This window comes from Apteryx rowi, unplaced genomic scaffold, assembly GCF_003343035.1.
Source record: "Apteryx rowi isolate R43461 unplaced genomic scaffold, aptRow1 scaffold_22, whole genome shotgun sequence".
Taxonomy (NCBI): domain Eukaryota; kingdom Metazoa; phylum Chordata; class Aves; order Apterygiformes; family Apterygidae; genus Apteryx; species Apteryx rowi.
The window spans coordinates 565,198-581,220 of NW_020448530.1; the positions used below are offsets into that span (position 1 = coordinate 565,198).

Genomic DNA, 16,023 nt, shown 5'->3' on the forward strand with positions numbered 1-16,023 from the left:
AAGGGAAGGGAAGGGAAGGGAAGGGAAGGGAAGGGAAGGGAAGGGAAGGGCCCGGGCAGCCCCGCGAAGGGAAGGGAAGGGCCCGGCAGCCCTGCGAAGGGAAGGGAAGGGAAGGGCCCGGGCAGCCCCGGCAAGGGAAGGGAAGGGAAGGGCCCGGGCAGCCCCGGCAAGGGAAGGCCGCGGCAGGACGGAGCCCGCCTGCAGCGCCGCCCGCACCCGGCGGCCGCTCCGCGCTGGTGCCGCCTCCGGCGCCCGCCCGGGGCTGCTCGGCTCGGCCGGAGCCAGCGGGATTTTGCCTTTTAGCCGCGGGCAAGGACGGAGGGGTCGCGGCGCCGAGGCGGCACCCGCGGAGCGCTGCGCCGGCGGCCGCCCTCGCTCCCCACCCGCCAGGCAGCCTTGCGCGTGTGCTCGCGGAAACCTCTCCGCRCCGCAGCGGCCGAGCGATGCGAGAGTCCCCCAGCAGGAAGGCTCCGCTCCGCACCGCTCCGCACCACCCGCAGGCGCAGCCGGGGAAAATCCGCGGAGATATTAGGAAACGTCTTTTCACGGCTTGGGTGACCAGGCACTGGGACAGGGACTGACAGCGAGAGCTTCTGACCTCTGATCCAGCCTTGGAAGTGCTCAAAATGTGCCTGGACGAGCCCTGAGCAACCTGATCTAACTCCCAGGCTGGATTTAGCTCTGAGATTGGACTTGGTTAAAGCAGGGTTTGGTCCGGAGACCTCCCGAGGTCCCTCCCAACAGAAATCAGTCTGTAACTGAGTGATGTAAAGCCACCTACRAGGCAGGGCTGTGGGAACATCCCCATCCCACAGACGGGGAAACTGAGGCACGGGCAGAGCAGGCGACTTGCACAGGGCTCAGCAACAGCCAGTGGCCAGCTTCCCTTTGCTGGGAAGGGCTGGGCAGCCCTTTCTTTACCTCTTAGTTCATTTTCTTGCCTCCCTTTCCGGAGTAGGTGCTTTCTGAAGGGCAAGGTTAGCGCAGGACTCGCACTCCTGCACCACAGAGCCACTTACTGCACCTCCGGGGTGTTTTGCCAGAGGCCGGAGGGGAGTTTGTGTGTTTGTGCGTGCCAACGCGTGGCCGGGGAGCAACAAGAGGGTGCACAGCACCGCAGAAATGTGCATGGCATAAATAGCGTAAAATGCCTGTAAAGCCACCCGAGAGGCATGCTCCAGGGGACGTGCTCCCTCGGAGGTTGCGCAGAGGTGGGTACCAGCAGCGCAGTCCTGATTTCCAATCGGGATTTTCCTCGCCGAGAGGACTCAGCACATGTGCACCGCCCGTGCGGACCTGGGGCRCTTTACAGCAGTCTGCTGTAGCGTGTGCAGGGACTTCAACCCAYGAAGACAAGGTGCAAAGGATTGCTGATAAGGCCCCCGTCGAGGAGAAAGCATCACGTGTGCAATAAGGGACGCGGGACCTGCCAAAGCGCTGAAGTTCGGGCCAGGCACACGCCGTCCCCCAGGGCTGTGCTGCCGCGGGTCACCCCGGGCTCGAGCAAAGGGATCTTCCCCGAGCGCCAGTGGGGAAAGGGCTTTSCTGGACTTGAAGGCCCAAAAGGGCTTTATTGCGGTGGGAGATAGATGCCTAAATTTCAGGGTCTGAGCAGAGCCGGCCCGTTTGCGCAAGAGCAAACTGGCTGCGGGAGCGGGCGGCCAGGCAAGACCCGGCTTTTTGGGAACGGCTTGCACTCACGTGGGCTGAAACCGATGGCAAAACCTCCCCGGGGTCAGCCCCAGCACGTCCCAGGGGCCCCTGAGTCAACGTGAGCCCCCGGGGTCACCTAAGGGCTCCTGTTTCGGTGACCTCGGCCACTCACCTCAGCTGGTCCCCACCTCCCCRGCAGATCCTGCAGGACCGAGGGTGAAACGGCGTGTGCGGGAGCTGCTTTCAACCCTGCACGTTTTCCATTCCCTGGGTATTTTTGGAAGGTAAATGACCCTTTAATACACACTCAGGTTAGTGATTAATCCTGTGTTTACCAGACACAGAAATAGCCGGCGGCGTTATTGGAGCRCACCCGCACGCGCTGCCGGGTGCCCCGCTCGCCCTGCCGCCTGCAGGCAGCTCTGCTCTTCGCTGCCGCCGGCGTTTCCTTGCTGTACATCTGATTTCTGGCGTGGAAAAAAAGACACCAGCAAAGACAGTCAACAAGACTATCAGAGCCACTCTGGCTCCCGGTCGGGGATGTAGAGTTAGACTATGAAAAGAAAGTGCTACTGAATCATTTTGGCTGTTTGGTTCACGCCAGCTGACCGCTAAATTATAGCAGAACGTGGGGAACAGCCCTTCTGATTTCAGTGAAGACAGGAATGCCTGTTTTTAACTGGAGTTGCAAGTTCAAATTCAGACTCTCACATAGACTTTAGCTAATCTAAGCTAAAATGCAAGTGTCCAGCTGGGAAGTGTATGCTCTTGTTCAGGTTAAACCAATACCTATTAATCCCCCAAATCCCAAATAATGCTGTTTTAAGAACCAAAACGGCACAAGGTTCAAGATATACCCCTTCCTTTTGTACCCCTTTGCACCTCTTCCTTGAACCAGCACTACTGGCAGTGTTTGCATTCGCTTCATGAGATAAATTCATTGATTCATCTAAAAATTATTATATTTTTGGAGAGAAGAGCTTTCAAGCAGATTGATGATCACTTCAGCATCCCTCTGGGGTGCATGCAGGAGCACTGCAAAAAATGCCTTGCACCAGGATAACCTGCTCCTCCAAGCTCGCGGACAGAAATAGCCGCAGGGCTGTTGACACAGCTTTATCGGTGCCCTGCGCCTATCCGTGGCGATAGCGCTTGCTAATGAGATCGTCTCCTAAGGCTGTGACGGGTGTCAGCATTCTCAGCCACCCCATTTGAGTAAATTAGTTAAGCAGGTACCACTTATGCGGAGGTCATACACGAGCGCAGTGCACAGAGGAAGCACCTGGGACGTGCACCAGTATGATATTGCCATTTACAGGGAAGGGTTTTCCCGTGCTCAGCCCTGCAAGCTTGACGCATTCATTTCTGGACCATCATTTCTTTAATTAATTTTTTGAATTTAAGAGGAACGGAGGGGAGCAGGGAAGAGAGCGCCTGCGCTGCTGCGTGCCAGCTGCAGAACCGCTGGGGCTTATCAGCCTCAACAGCAGATCATGAGCTGGAAAATTTAACAGCTTTTAATTAACGTGATCTTGCCTGGTGCCTCTGTATTCCTGCTTGGATTCGCAGTTCCACCTTGGCCCCTGTTTCTTCCTTAGCAGCTGCTCTTTGGACTTGGCCATCAGAAATCAGYTGTATTTACAGAGCTGGGTTTGGGTCTCTGTCCCGTACCTCCTGCAAGGTATCTGCGGGGCCCGGAGGACCGCGGGCTCGGCCACACCGCTCTGCGAGAGCCCTGAATTAATCCCCGTATCACTAGATGGCGGCAATGCCCCGCATCAGCACCGCGGTGGCGGAGGGTGAGCTGCCGCCTCCGGGGAGCCCTCGTTCCTGACCATCCACCCAATGTTTCCGGGCCCGGGAGGAAACAAGGGTTCGGCCTTGCCTTTCTTCCCCTGGCTCTTCCCATACGCCCAAACCCTCTGCATCTTGCCCTCCACAAGTCTTTTCCATTACCATTCAGCTGCAGACAGGCCCAGCTCTTCCAGGACTCATTAATCTCTCTGCAAAGCCCCATTTAGAGCTGAGCAAGAGGAGGCACTGAGATGTCCCACAGCGAGACCCAGACAGGAGCCGTGGTGGCCAGGAGAGTCATCTAGGGCTGTAGCATTAGCCTGGAGCACCTCCTACCCCTGCAGTTGGTTGTGCAGAGACGTCTCCAGCCAGGTTGGAGCTCCCTGAAAGAAGTTGGATGGCCTCAGACAAGGCAAAGGCTGTTTGAGGCGGGGAAGCAGGTTCTTCTGGCTCACCCCACCTTAYTCCTCAGATCCATCCTGAGGTTTTATCACGCTCCTTCTAGTACAGTCTCTCCTCTCCTGCCTTCTGCTCCCTGCATCTCCATTTCCACGCTGAAGCCCAGTTATTGCCATGCAAAGGGTGGAAAAGATGCTAGAGCCACAGGCTGTCTGCTTTCGGGGGAACTAGGAACCAGGCCTGCTGCTCCATGGTGGTTCCCCCATGAAGACTCCTACTCTGAGTCTCCCCTTTCTTCTACAGACAAGGAAGAGACCCACAAATCCCATATCAGTAAAAGGCAGTAGAGAAGGAGTTATCACTCACCARCTCTTCTACAGCAACTGCCCAAGTGGGCAGGCACCATGCTGTGAAGCTCACTCTGAAAGGTCTGAGCTGTCTCATCTGCAAGAGGACAACTACTGAGATGCAAATGGTGCTCAGATATTTGGGAATGGGAAAGACCGAACAGGACAGGCCCAAGTGGGTCTCTGGGGGCCTACAACCAAGACAGAAACTCAGAAAGGGGCACATGAAAATACCCTGTTGACCACTGAAAAGGTGTGACCCTCAGACAAAGCTATTAGTCCCACCGCTGGGAAGGGCGCAGTAGCTCAGTGCAGGCACAAGGCTGCCAGATGTTGGTGTTTGCATCACCACCTCTGGGGACAGCTGTTGTGTGGAGACCACGGCTCTCATAAGACCCCACCAGACTTGAACTCAGAATGTCACCATGGAGAGATCGACACAGACATGGTCAAACGGATGGACGGAGCCAGCTTTGACCACAGGGGTATCTTTCACCTTGCCGTCCTCAGTGGTGTAGTTGCCTTGCTCAGGAGCTAGCTCGTTTAAAGATCAAAAACTCCTTGGTTGCAATCAGGGCCAGAAGATGGCAGTTTCATGAAGACTCATCAGATAAGCCTGAATGACACAAAAAAGTCCCCCTTCTCTCCCAGTCCTGTCTCTCTCTCCTGCTAGCGAAAGAAACACGCTGTGCCTCAACCCGAGCTGCCCGGTGTTTGCAAACTGTACACAAACAAAGGCTTCCAGATCTATAAATGTCTGAACCAACTCTAGGCAGACCCAGTAAGCAGATGATAAGGATGTTTGGTATTTTGCAATGCCTTTTACTACTTTGTACAGAGTACGCTCCCAGTGGGAAGCATGTTATATTGTCTGAGAAAAAGTACATAAGCCTGACACTGGTGATAGATGAAGAGGTCCTTTGTCCCCTTCCCTCTCCTACACAGAAGTATGAACTTTCACAGTGAAAACAGGGGTGGTTCCAGGTAAAAGCTGTCATGTTTTGGTTGGAAACCAAAACACTTCAGTTTTGCCTTTCTCAGAGGTCAGCAGGCCCACATGCTGGTGAGGTTCAGGATCCACAGCAGCATGGGGAACTGTGGAAGTTTGCAGAGTGGGTCTGCAGCTGTACGCACAAACATGCATCCGGAATCATATGTTAATGCCTCATGTCAGGGAAATATAAGGCAGAAGTATACAATTGCAAATGAAACAAAGTGCAAGAAGCTGCCTTTTGCGATGGTGAACATGGCTCTTCTCCCCTCTTTCTAAATCCAGTGTAAATTCTAGGTAACTCAGCTGACATGATCTCTGAGATAAGACTTCCATGTGGGATGACACCTGTCCTCATATGCAAGTACAATAGACACGAACTTCCACCTTCACCTCTAGTGATCTGGCAGGGCAAGGAGCACCCACAGCTGAAACACCGCAGCAGGCGTGTCAGCCCTTTCACCACAGCTGGGTGTGACAGCAGTTCCTGCCATGAGGCATTTCACAGCAAAAAAATCTCATGCTGCCTTGCCCTGGGAGAAGCACTACAGGGCCTTTGCTCCCTTTGGGACCTTTGTAATAAGATGACAAGAGCCGAGGGCTGCCCTTTGCTGGATTTTGGCATTAATCAGAGGTGTTATCAAGCAGCAGTACTCTGCAGAAGCTGCCGTTTTCGGCAGGCTTATCAAGGCTCTGATACTGGCATAATCTAATCTTAGACAATCTGAACTGGTGCTTGCACGTCTGCAACCTGAAAGTTACAGCTTGGAGCCAGCCAGCCTGATGCTGATTCCAGGAGACCATCAAGGCCATTTTAAAAAGAAAAAGAGAGAGAAAGCTGTGAATTGTGCCTTATTTCATGTCAGTGTTATCTTGGTAATGAAGCCCAATGAAAACCTAGTGGAAGCCAAGATGGGCAAAGGGTTTAAAGTAGCAGCAATGTCTATCCCCATGCCGTCTAACCTTTCAAAGCAACGCAGCCATGTGGCCTTCTAAAGAAACCTTTGTTCCTTGAAGTTACAAATAACCAGACCGAAGACGTGAAAACTGGGCAGGAGACCAAGCTGGGCAGGAGACCAACCAGAACAGAAATATGAAGACCCAAGCAGTAATATGGCTTGAGACACAGGGAAGTTCATGCAGTGGATCTGTGATTGACAAGCTGATGACCAAGTTCTTCAAAAATGGTTATGGGTTTGGGGATGCCCAACTGGCTCTGCACTAAAGGAACCCATGACAGAATCAGCAAAAGCCCTGGCTTGTAGCCCTTTGCTTTTTTGGCTAAGTAAATCCTAGTGCAGTGCCCAGTCCCAGCTTCCCAAAGCACTGAAGTGAAAGAAAAGRCTGCATGAAGTCTGGGGAGTCACTGGTAGGATAGATAAGAAGAGGCAAGAGAGGAGATGCAGAGGTGTGCAAAGGCTCTGCAAGGCTGTCAGGCACCCAGTCCTTGGCTGCAGCGAAGTGTCTCTCTCCATGCAGCACTGCCAGCTGTAAAGTCCCTTCTGGAGTTCAGAGCTCCAGAAATCAGAGCTTTGATTCAAACTGGAAGGGGCAGAAAAAGGGTTTTTTTCCACAGTAGCCCTGAAGCCAGATCTCTTGGCCAGCCCCTGCAACAGCCAGGTTCATGGGGACACCACTCAGCCAGGGGAGAGTCAAAATCCTGTCCCCTATGATAATGCCCAAATTGTCAGGCTGCAGGACATGTGAGATGGTGGTTTCTCAATCCCCATGGAGAAAGGCCTTTTGCTGGACAAAGGATACACACGCACTCATCAGGTTCCTGAGAAAAAGAGGAAAAAGATTGAATGTTATTCCCCACTTAGAGGGAGACCTGGGTTCCATCTCTGCCCTGATGGACACTCAGACACAAGTGCTTAATTCATTGGAGCCAGGCCTGGGAGAGGGTGAGGGAAGGTGATCACAGCCTGCAACTTCTCCAAGAGCAGGTACAAGGATGATGGACCCAAGCTCTTTTTGGTAACGGCAGATGATATAAGAAGAGGCAATGGCCACAAACTGCACTTTGAGAGGTTTGGGTGAAGAGGACAATATGTTCTTCAACAGGTGGGTGGTGCAGCCCTGGGACGGGTACCCCAAGAGGCAAAGGAGGAGGGCGTCAAGACTGGCCAGACAAAGCCACGGCTGAGCAAATCTCGCATCAGCAACAGTCGTGCTTGGAGCAGGAGATTGAGTCAGAGACCTCCAGAGGTCCCTCCCGACCAGCATTACCGGGGACACAGAGAATTTGGTACCTCCATGGCTAGAAGGGAGCTGAGAAGTTTTGCATGTCCATATCATTGATTCAGGTGCAAAAAGCAGAAATGGCACGCTTGGATCCTTTCATGTAGCAGCTTCTAAGATCCTAAGCTTTATTTTCAAAGCGACTTAAACTCCAAGGAGCCTGTTGGCTTTCTGCAAGACAGAGCCTCGTCAATAATTTTTGAAAATGATCTGAGCCTTTTCTCTTTTTACAGAACAGATCCAGGTTTTAGGCTACGGATCAAGTTTTAATCAAACCGTCACCTGGCAGCCTTGTGATAATTCAAATCAGGTGCAATTTCTTGACCCTGGAAAGTTAAAATGACCTCATGTTTAAAAAGATCCTGTATTCTGATGGGGAGATGTACAAGTATTCTGAACTTTGTTATTGAGATTAAGTTTATCTCACCTGCCATTTGCTCAGCAAGCCTGGCTAGATAATAATTACCCTGGCCAAATTTCATTCAGTGAGGGTTTCTTCTCCTTTTTCATAAGTACTTCTGCATGTCTTTACTAGGGGAAATAAAAGAACGTGAATCCACTGAGCACTTGGCGACAAAACAGAGAGATTTTATTTTTGATCATTGATAACTGTAAGTAAATTATAACAAGTATCAGTTGGTTGCATTTCCAAACTTGCCAGCAGTAATCATGATAAACAGCTCAGAGACATCCAAAGGAGAATGAATCCTGCTGGAGCACACACCAAGAGCAGACGATATTTCTCCAGAATCCTACCCATCTAAGTGTACTCACTGTCTGCTTCTACTACTCCTACCTCCACCGCCCATACTTACCCAACACACTAAAGTTAGAAGCATAGTTATCATATATSTCTCCACAATAAATGAGAAGAGGAGGATACCTGCAGAAAACAACTTAGATCTGAAGTGGGGTCAATTATATCATGAGTTGCCCATTTCTGCTGACAACCAAGAGAATCCTTGGACAATTATTTAACATTGGTGGGAGACACCTAGACCTTATGAGACTGGCCTACCCAGGGGAAGTTCTCACCCAATTCCCAATGATTTTCTAAGTGGTTCAGCTAACTACATTAAGCATCACATAGACTGAAGTGTTTGGTTACAGTTATTCCACTTAAATCAAGGTTTGTTCCAGAGTTTCACTGTCTCAGACAGCAAACTCAATTGCTAGCTTCATTTTCACAGCTCAGCTCCTAGCTATCTTAGTGCAGGGAACACTAAAGTCTTACACCAACCAGTAAGTAATAAGATCAGCAAAAACATTTCATGCCTGGTTTAAAAGACAACTTCCCCATTTTGAGTCTAGGGGAAGAAATTTCCAGCTTGGATGTAAATGCTGGAATGGCATGATGTTTGGAAATACCAAAGTTTGGAACGTTTGAAATGATGAAGAAAGCCTTGATGCTTTTCCAGACTTGCATTTAAACTGTTTTTTTTGTTTCGTCAACCATTTCAAAGTGTGTGGGCCAAAACCTGGGAGGTTTGCAGAGTCTTTTCTCAGGCCAAAGTCCCACCAGCAGTGTGAGGCTTGGGCCTGCACCTCCTTTCAAGATGAGCRTGCATCTGGCAGGGGAAGCCTATGCCAGGGGCATCTGCGGGGGCTGGGATGTCAGGCTGGGGAAAACTCCAGGTGCTGCTTGAGGCACCTAAAATTGAATTCATTTTGCCTAATATTAATTGTTTGCAATTGACCCAGGCTTCTTTTGTAGAGGCTGGAGGGAGACAGGGAGCCCTGGGACACTGCTTATGACGTGTCTCTCCTTTGGCTCATCTAGACGGGAGCTCAGAGGCAGTCCTTGTGCTGCACATGGCTGAGATTAGATGAGAAAAGTCCCTCCCTACTGGTTTAGAGGCCACCCCTTCTCTCCTGCCTGCATGTGAGAATGGGTGAGAGTTGGGCGCCTGCCCCGGCAGTGGGACATGGTCAGATGCGATTGGTCCAGGAGCATGTCTCACTGAGCAGTGAATGAAACTGGAACTGCAGGCTGCTATGACGGCAGTGTAAATATATTCCCATGGTTAACGTACCACAGGGCATTGGGAGTACTGAGCTCCTAAATGAGTCAGAGGCAAAAATATTCAGGTAGCTTTTCACGTTTGTATATGCAAAGGAAGAGTGAGAGTCCTTGGGGACCCAAATTGTCTGTGGGAGCAGCCCGAGGCCCATGGCACAGACACTCAAGAGGCACACGTGTGGTATCAGGTAGCCCATGCTGGGTGCACGTCATCTGGAGAGAGATGGGACCTGCTGGCTCTGGCTGCCGCAGAGCGGTTGGCCTTGGGTCCACGCTGCCCTCGGAGGTGGCCGGGCCCCAGCTGAGATCAGACTCACACCGTGCACATGAAGGAGGCATTGCAAAGGGCCTGTGTGGCACTACAGCCCATCATGACTCCAGGGGTGTTCACCCACACTGCAGGGAGGGGGAAAAAAATAAAAATCCTAAGGTGACGTAATTCCTGTTGGAAAGAGCAGAGCGGAAAGCAGCCCAGAGAAAGCGCTGACTCAGCAATGCTCCAGGCGCTCGGTGAACTCGGCTCGGCACCCAGGGGCTCTTTCCCCCTCCGGACACCCCTGCACCCTCCCCAGCAGCAGGGGCTTTCCCTGCCCYGCCTCTGTGAGCAGCAGCCAGCTGTACTAATTACCTAGAAATCGAGGCTGAATCTCGACGCAGCAGTGTCTCTTGCCGCAGCAGAGGGAGCAGAGGGAGAGCGTCCCGGGAGGTGGGGGAGAGGGGAAAGCTCTGGCGGTAGAGCTGGGCGGTAACTTTTCATTGCAAAACTGTCTGGCTGTTGTCTGGGGAGAGAGGAAGGAGACAGTTTTTGTTTTGTTTTGTTCTGTTTTCTGACAGAGCAGCATCTCCAGATTAGAGGGAGCCAGGCACGAAACCTGGGGTTTCACTAAAAGAAAAAGCAAAGAAGGGGGAGAATGGAAGAACTGCAAAGAGGAGAAGGCATATGGGCCAGAAGGGAAAAGAAACATCAGCTGATAGCTTTGGGAGAGAGGAGGAATTCACCGGACAACAAGGGAGAAGTGCAAGTGAGAAGCCAAGCTCGGCGGGTCCTGGCCCAGAGGGTGGACACTCAGAGGAAGCACAGAGAGCTGGGATGCTTGGCCATGAGGGCACATTGGGAAAGGAGCCCAGACCCAGGTCTTGCCTTGGATGGATGAAAAAAGTGCAGCCTGGAGACTTCTGATGCAGTATTTGCAAGAAATGCAGCTATGAAGGAAGAGATGCTTCGTCGGTAGATGAGTAACTGTGCCTGCTCTGGGGAAAGAAGATTAGAGGGACTTTTAGCAGTGACTCCTCATGACAGCCTTGTCTCAATCACTAATGGCACCAGTGCGTTTATCCATGCCAAACCCCATCGTGGAGGCAAGGGCAGAGGGATGGAGCCTGAACTCAAAATGCGTTCTTCAAGTTGGGGTGGATCAAGTCCAGGATTTGATTTTGCATCCTGTTTTTTCATTAGGGGACCATAATGATTTTGTGACTAGTGCTACATATCCCTGGATTATACCAAAGCCCACAGCTAAAGAGGACTGCAAGACATCTGCAGGAGTGTCAGTCTCTGCACTCTGCCAGTGCGCAGCCAGTATTTTTTGTGCCAGTGTTAAAGACTTAGCGTGTGCACATCAGCAAATAGAGACACCAATGGTGTCAGCGCCAGGGGCCACCATCTTTCACCACTTTCTGCTCTTCTGGATGTGCATTTCCAGACTACAAGCTGATTAGATGATTTGGCTCGTTCCTCTGATAACCAGTCTCTCTGTACAGTTTTTTTCCCCCGTTCGTTTGTTTATGGATGCCACGTTGCTTCCTCCATAAAACAGGTTTATGGGACATTCCCTGCCACCACATCATAAGTCAAGATCTGTAAAATATAGAGCAATTTATCACTGACCATTGCCCAGTCGTATGTTAATGTTTGAACACAGCCATAAAAGAATTACATCATCTCACCTCTGACCAACTTTTAGGGCAAAAGGTCCTTATAAAACCAAGCTCTGCTTGCCAGCAAGGCATCTTCTCTTGTGTTGGGAGCACGGAGAGCCTTTCCATCATGAGCTTCACTGGAAAGTATGAACTCCAGTCCCAGGAAAATTTTGAACCTTTTATGAAAGCCCTCGGTGAGTGTCTGATCCGTGTGTCTACATGTGTCATGTGCTGCTTGTGCCTGTGTAGCTTCCACTGGTATTTGGAACAATCTAATTGTGTATATGTGTTGATGATATAGGTTGAAAATGCTTCTCATTTCATATTTCTGTCTGTCACCTTACAATGCTAAGGGTTTGTTTTTGTTTTTTTTTTAATGCATGTGCATGGAGATATCATCTCAAAATACAGAAGAGAAAGCATCTTTCTCACTGATGGTTGGGGTTCAAGAGACTCTGGGTGACATTCTTCAGCTTGCATGAAAACGGTCCCAGCAGTCTCTGCAGCCAGGGGTCAGATCAGCGACTGCAGCAGACTGCTGCGAACACGTGCCAAGCCAGTAGGACGCGGCTGGCTTCGGGCAGTCACAGATCTGTTCCATCAGGCTGTGAAATATGAGAGTGAGCAGCCCACCTCTCAGCCCACTGTGCTGCCACTCTGTGATGGGGCAAGTCTCCAGACTCCACCATTCATCAGAAAAATAGTCTGCTTGTTTAGACGCTTAATGATGGACATGGCTAACTAGATTGCCAGGGAACGGGCTCCTGCAGGTAGTCAGGAGGGGTTCGCACTACTTCTGCAGGAGAGGCTCTATGTGTCAGATCAGCTTCAGGACCTGGGAGAGGACTTGAGTCACCTAGTTCAGAGGGACCCTGAATCTCATCACAAAAACACCTGGTTCCCTCCTTCTGCCTTGATTTATTCTGTTTTGTCTGCTTGCTTCGCTCTCCACACTCAGTGAGGGAAGGAAAACAGGGTTTCTTCTTTCCCTTTGATGACTGGCCAAAGGAGATGATAGCTGTTCTGCTCTCAGCCAACTCCTTCACACAAAGTCCTGGATGACAGATTTTGTTATGCTTCCACCCCAGCAGACTCAGGGCTGTATGGCTGCCAAGGAGCTGTCACCCTGACAAGGCTTTTCCACACTAGAGTAGAAACCGTCCCAGCCGGGGGTCCCACAGGCCCTCAAATCCTGCTTTTCATTTGGCTTCCCCCTCTGGCAGCAGCAATCTGTCCACTGACGTCTCTAATGTCCATGTAACGGCCCTTGTTTCTGGCCAGGGCTTCCCGACGATCAGATCCAGAAGGGCAAGGACATCAAGAGCATCTCAGAAATCGTGCAGAACGGGAAAAAGTTCAAGGTCACTGTGACCACTGGCAGCAAAGTGCTGACTAACGAGTTCACCATCGGGGAAGAGTGCGAGATGGAGATGTTGACAGGAGAGAAGGTCAAGGTGAGTGATCAGCCCTCCATCTGCCCATGCTGTGAGTGCTCGGGTACATTAAATTTCTTTTCCAGACATTCCCCCTACACTTGGGTCAAAGGAAAACGCTGAATGACCAGATCACAGGTATTGAAGCTGACAGTGGGCAGAGACCTGGGTAATTCCCCAGCCTAGTTTTGTCCCTTGCAGTTTGCATGCATGATTGATAGAGTGGAAGGAGGGCTGAACCCTGAAACCAAGTCTGGGGCTGTGACACCCGGGGCTCTTCTCCTTGCAAGTCCTCAGCAAGTCTTCTAGGTGCACATTTTCAGGCAGAGCAGGTCCATTTCAGAGCAACCTCTTTGAGAAACTTGGAGCCTGAGACTCTGAGGTTTCTACCTGCCCCGTTAGCTTTTACCAAACACCGTACAAACTCCCCACTCAGCACCTCTGCAGACATGGTCTTGCATTTCTAAAGCTATTTTATTAGCCAGTTTAGAAAACACTGGCTGTGACTACAAAAGTTCTCAAAGATTTGAGGTGAGAAAGGTTTGATTTTCCATCACATTGCAACATGAAGCATCCCTCCCATCTTCATTTTGTTGACTTAAAGGTGGTGTAAGAAAGAGAGCCAATGAATCGTAAAACAATAAATCTGTCCTTTTAAGTCCTAGAGGCTCTTATCTTGTCTGGTAGCCTTTTTTCACTGCTCCTGTTTACACTGGGTGAGAGGATTTGGCAAGGTGAGGATTTATCACCCTGGAAATTGGGTCAGCTCCAGTTCCTGGACAATTGTTTAAAGTGGTTCATAAAATGTCAAGACTGTGCCACTGGCAAATACTGCCTCTCATTTCTGCCTCAGGAGAAGATGATATTGCAAGGGCTTTTGAAAGCAAAGAAATGGCTTGGAGGATCAGGCCCTGAGAGCCTCAAATGCCATATTATGATTTTCAGCATCGCTGAAGTTCCTAACACATGAGTTAGGGGAGAACGGCTATTGTAAGAGTTTTATCTTCCAGAAATGAGCAGTTAGAGTGCAGATGAATATGTCTTATAGCTGCACAGACAGATGGACAGAAATGTTTTTTGTCATTTTTTTTTTTAACTTGAGTAATTTTAATAATGAGTGATGGCTGCCCTGGGGGTGTCAGTGCTGGCTGGAGTCTTTGTAGACCTGCAACTCCTGTCAGACGAAGACTCGGTGGAGGTGCCCATCCCCCTGAGAGCTTTCCAGACGTGGCTGCATTTCTTTAAGCTCGTTATCTTGTCCCCCAGCTTGATTTAGACTAGCTCCAGCCTCACATTGCTGCACAGCTTCCCATCCCACTCCTGAAGGAGGGTGCTGCAGCAGTATGCAATAGGCAGGCCACGGAGAGGAGATGATGTGGCACCCATCTGAGCCCCGGGCCCAGCTCAGGTGACTCCACAGATCTTCACTTTGAGGTGTGCAGGCCCTCTTGGTCCGGGTGCTGAATGAGCCTCTGGTGGAAAGGGAGACACTGACCCAAGGAGCCCCAGGGCTGCACGGAGACACCAGCGTTGCTCGGTGTGAAGAGCCTTCCTTCTCCTCCCCAAACTGGTGTGCCAGCATGATGCCAAGGCTGGCTGCTCCAGCATCTCGTGAGTGGGTCCCAGTCCAGAGGGGAGAGAGGTAGAAACAGTGGCAAATTTGCACCCCTGTCATAGAAGGCCAAAGTAAACATCCATACCCTTGCTGTGTTGCGGTCACCAATAGCACAACCCTCTCTCCTCATCCTCCTGGGAAAGCCAAAATCACAGGGAAGCAGCACCCTGCAAGCAGCCTGCACAGGGCATGGTGGCAGCTCAGTGATGATGGGGAAGGACAAAGGACAGGAGCTGAAATGGTCTCCATCAATAACATTAATGTCTCTGTCTCCCCCCCCTTCTGCCAGGCTATTGTGCAGATGGAAGGTGACAACAGGCTGGTGGCAAACCTGAAAGGGCTGAAATCCGTCACTGAACTCAACGGAGACATCATCACCCATGTAAGTACAGAAGAAAGGGGCAGTGGCATCAATAATGGTGTATACAGCTGCCTTCAGGGGTCCTGATGGAGCCAACAGCTACTACCCTAGAGTAATGCTGAGGACCTCAATGAAGTGTTAAAGACTAGCACGTGCTAGCATTGTGGGTCTGAAGCCTAGGCTGGCCTGGTGGACAGGTGCTGAAGGCAGTTTTTGTGTAGTCTGATGCACAAGGTACTCTCCGAGTCCCCAGTAGGCATTGACATTTGATCATGTTCTCACCCTAAGGTATGGATTTGTGGCTGGACATGACACTTCTACATAAGAGAGGTGTGGCAGACTGATCTCAGATAAGGGATGCCAAATTATCCCTATTTACTTTGGGTTGTTCATTAATATAGCCAAAGCTTTAATAACTCCGTTTGTAGGAGATAGATTGGGGACCAGTCCTGTCTTCTGATGTGCAGGATCAGATCCTTTCTATGCAGAGTTTGCAGCCATGCACAATGAAAAGCTAATGCTTTGCATTTGTTTTGTAGATCATGACCATGGGAGATCTCACCTACAAGAGAATCAGCAAGAGAATCTAGAAATCCTGTGCATGCTTAGCATTTTACTGTGTAAAATATGTCCATTAAAGTCAAATTTATATTAAAGACCTTTTCATTACTATCATCAGCCTCTTCATTGTGGCTATAGGGAAATGACGTAATTTTTGAGCATGTGTTGTAAGAGCTGCCTGGGCCATGGTGCCTATCCTTCACATATATCTGTGCCCCAACTGGTAGAAATTGGGCAACAGGCTCCGCAGAGGCTGTGCATCCATTGGTAGAAGGGCAGGGCCAGGGCACAGGCTCAGCCCCCGGTGTGAGACGTCCATGTCATTTATCTGGCAGCACGGATGTGCTCTGGGCTGGCGAGCACCCTGCCAGCCCGCCCCAGGACAGGCACCGGCGCCCACCGAGGAGCCGTCCTGCAAGCTGGTACATCCCAGCTGCCCTGCCGGGATGGAGGGAGGAGCGCCCGCCAGGCGTAGGGCCAGGGAAAGGGCTCTGGCCCGTTTTATTAAAGACGTGGCCCAATGTGGCCACAAGGTGACTGACGGAGCCAAGGCACAGGGCAGCTGAAGGTGGTGGATGGCTGGAGACAGTGATGTGACAGCGATCCTGAGGTTGTTTTGTTCCTGTCTGGAAAGTCAGGCTGGCTGGGCACAGGGTGCCTTGGGGTAGGATAAGTGTGGGAGGATTTG

General features: G+C 50.9%; 1 protein-coding gene across 1 annotated transcript; it reads left to right on the plus strand.

The window, feature by feature from the left end:
* The first annotated feature begins 11,456 nt into the window (after positions 1-11,456).
* Positions 11,457-15,472, plus strand: FABP1 (fatty acid binding protein 1). The gene is made up of 4 exons (XM_026064672.1): positions 11,457-11,559; positions 12,647-12,819; positions 14,703-14,795; positions 15,314-15,472. The coding sequence occupies exons 1-4, from the start codon at positions 11,493-11,495 to the stop codon at positions 15,362-15,364; spliced, it is 384 nt and encodes a 127-aa protein (XP_025920457.1). The 5' UTR covers positions 11,457-11,492; the 3' UTR covers positions 15,365-15,472.
* The last annotated feature ends 551 nt before the right edge of the window (positions 15,473-16,023 follow it).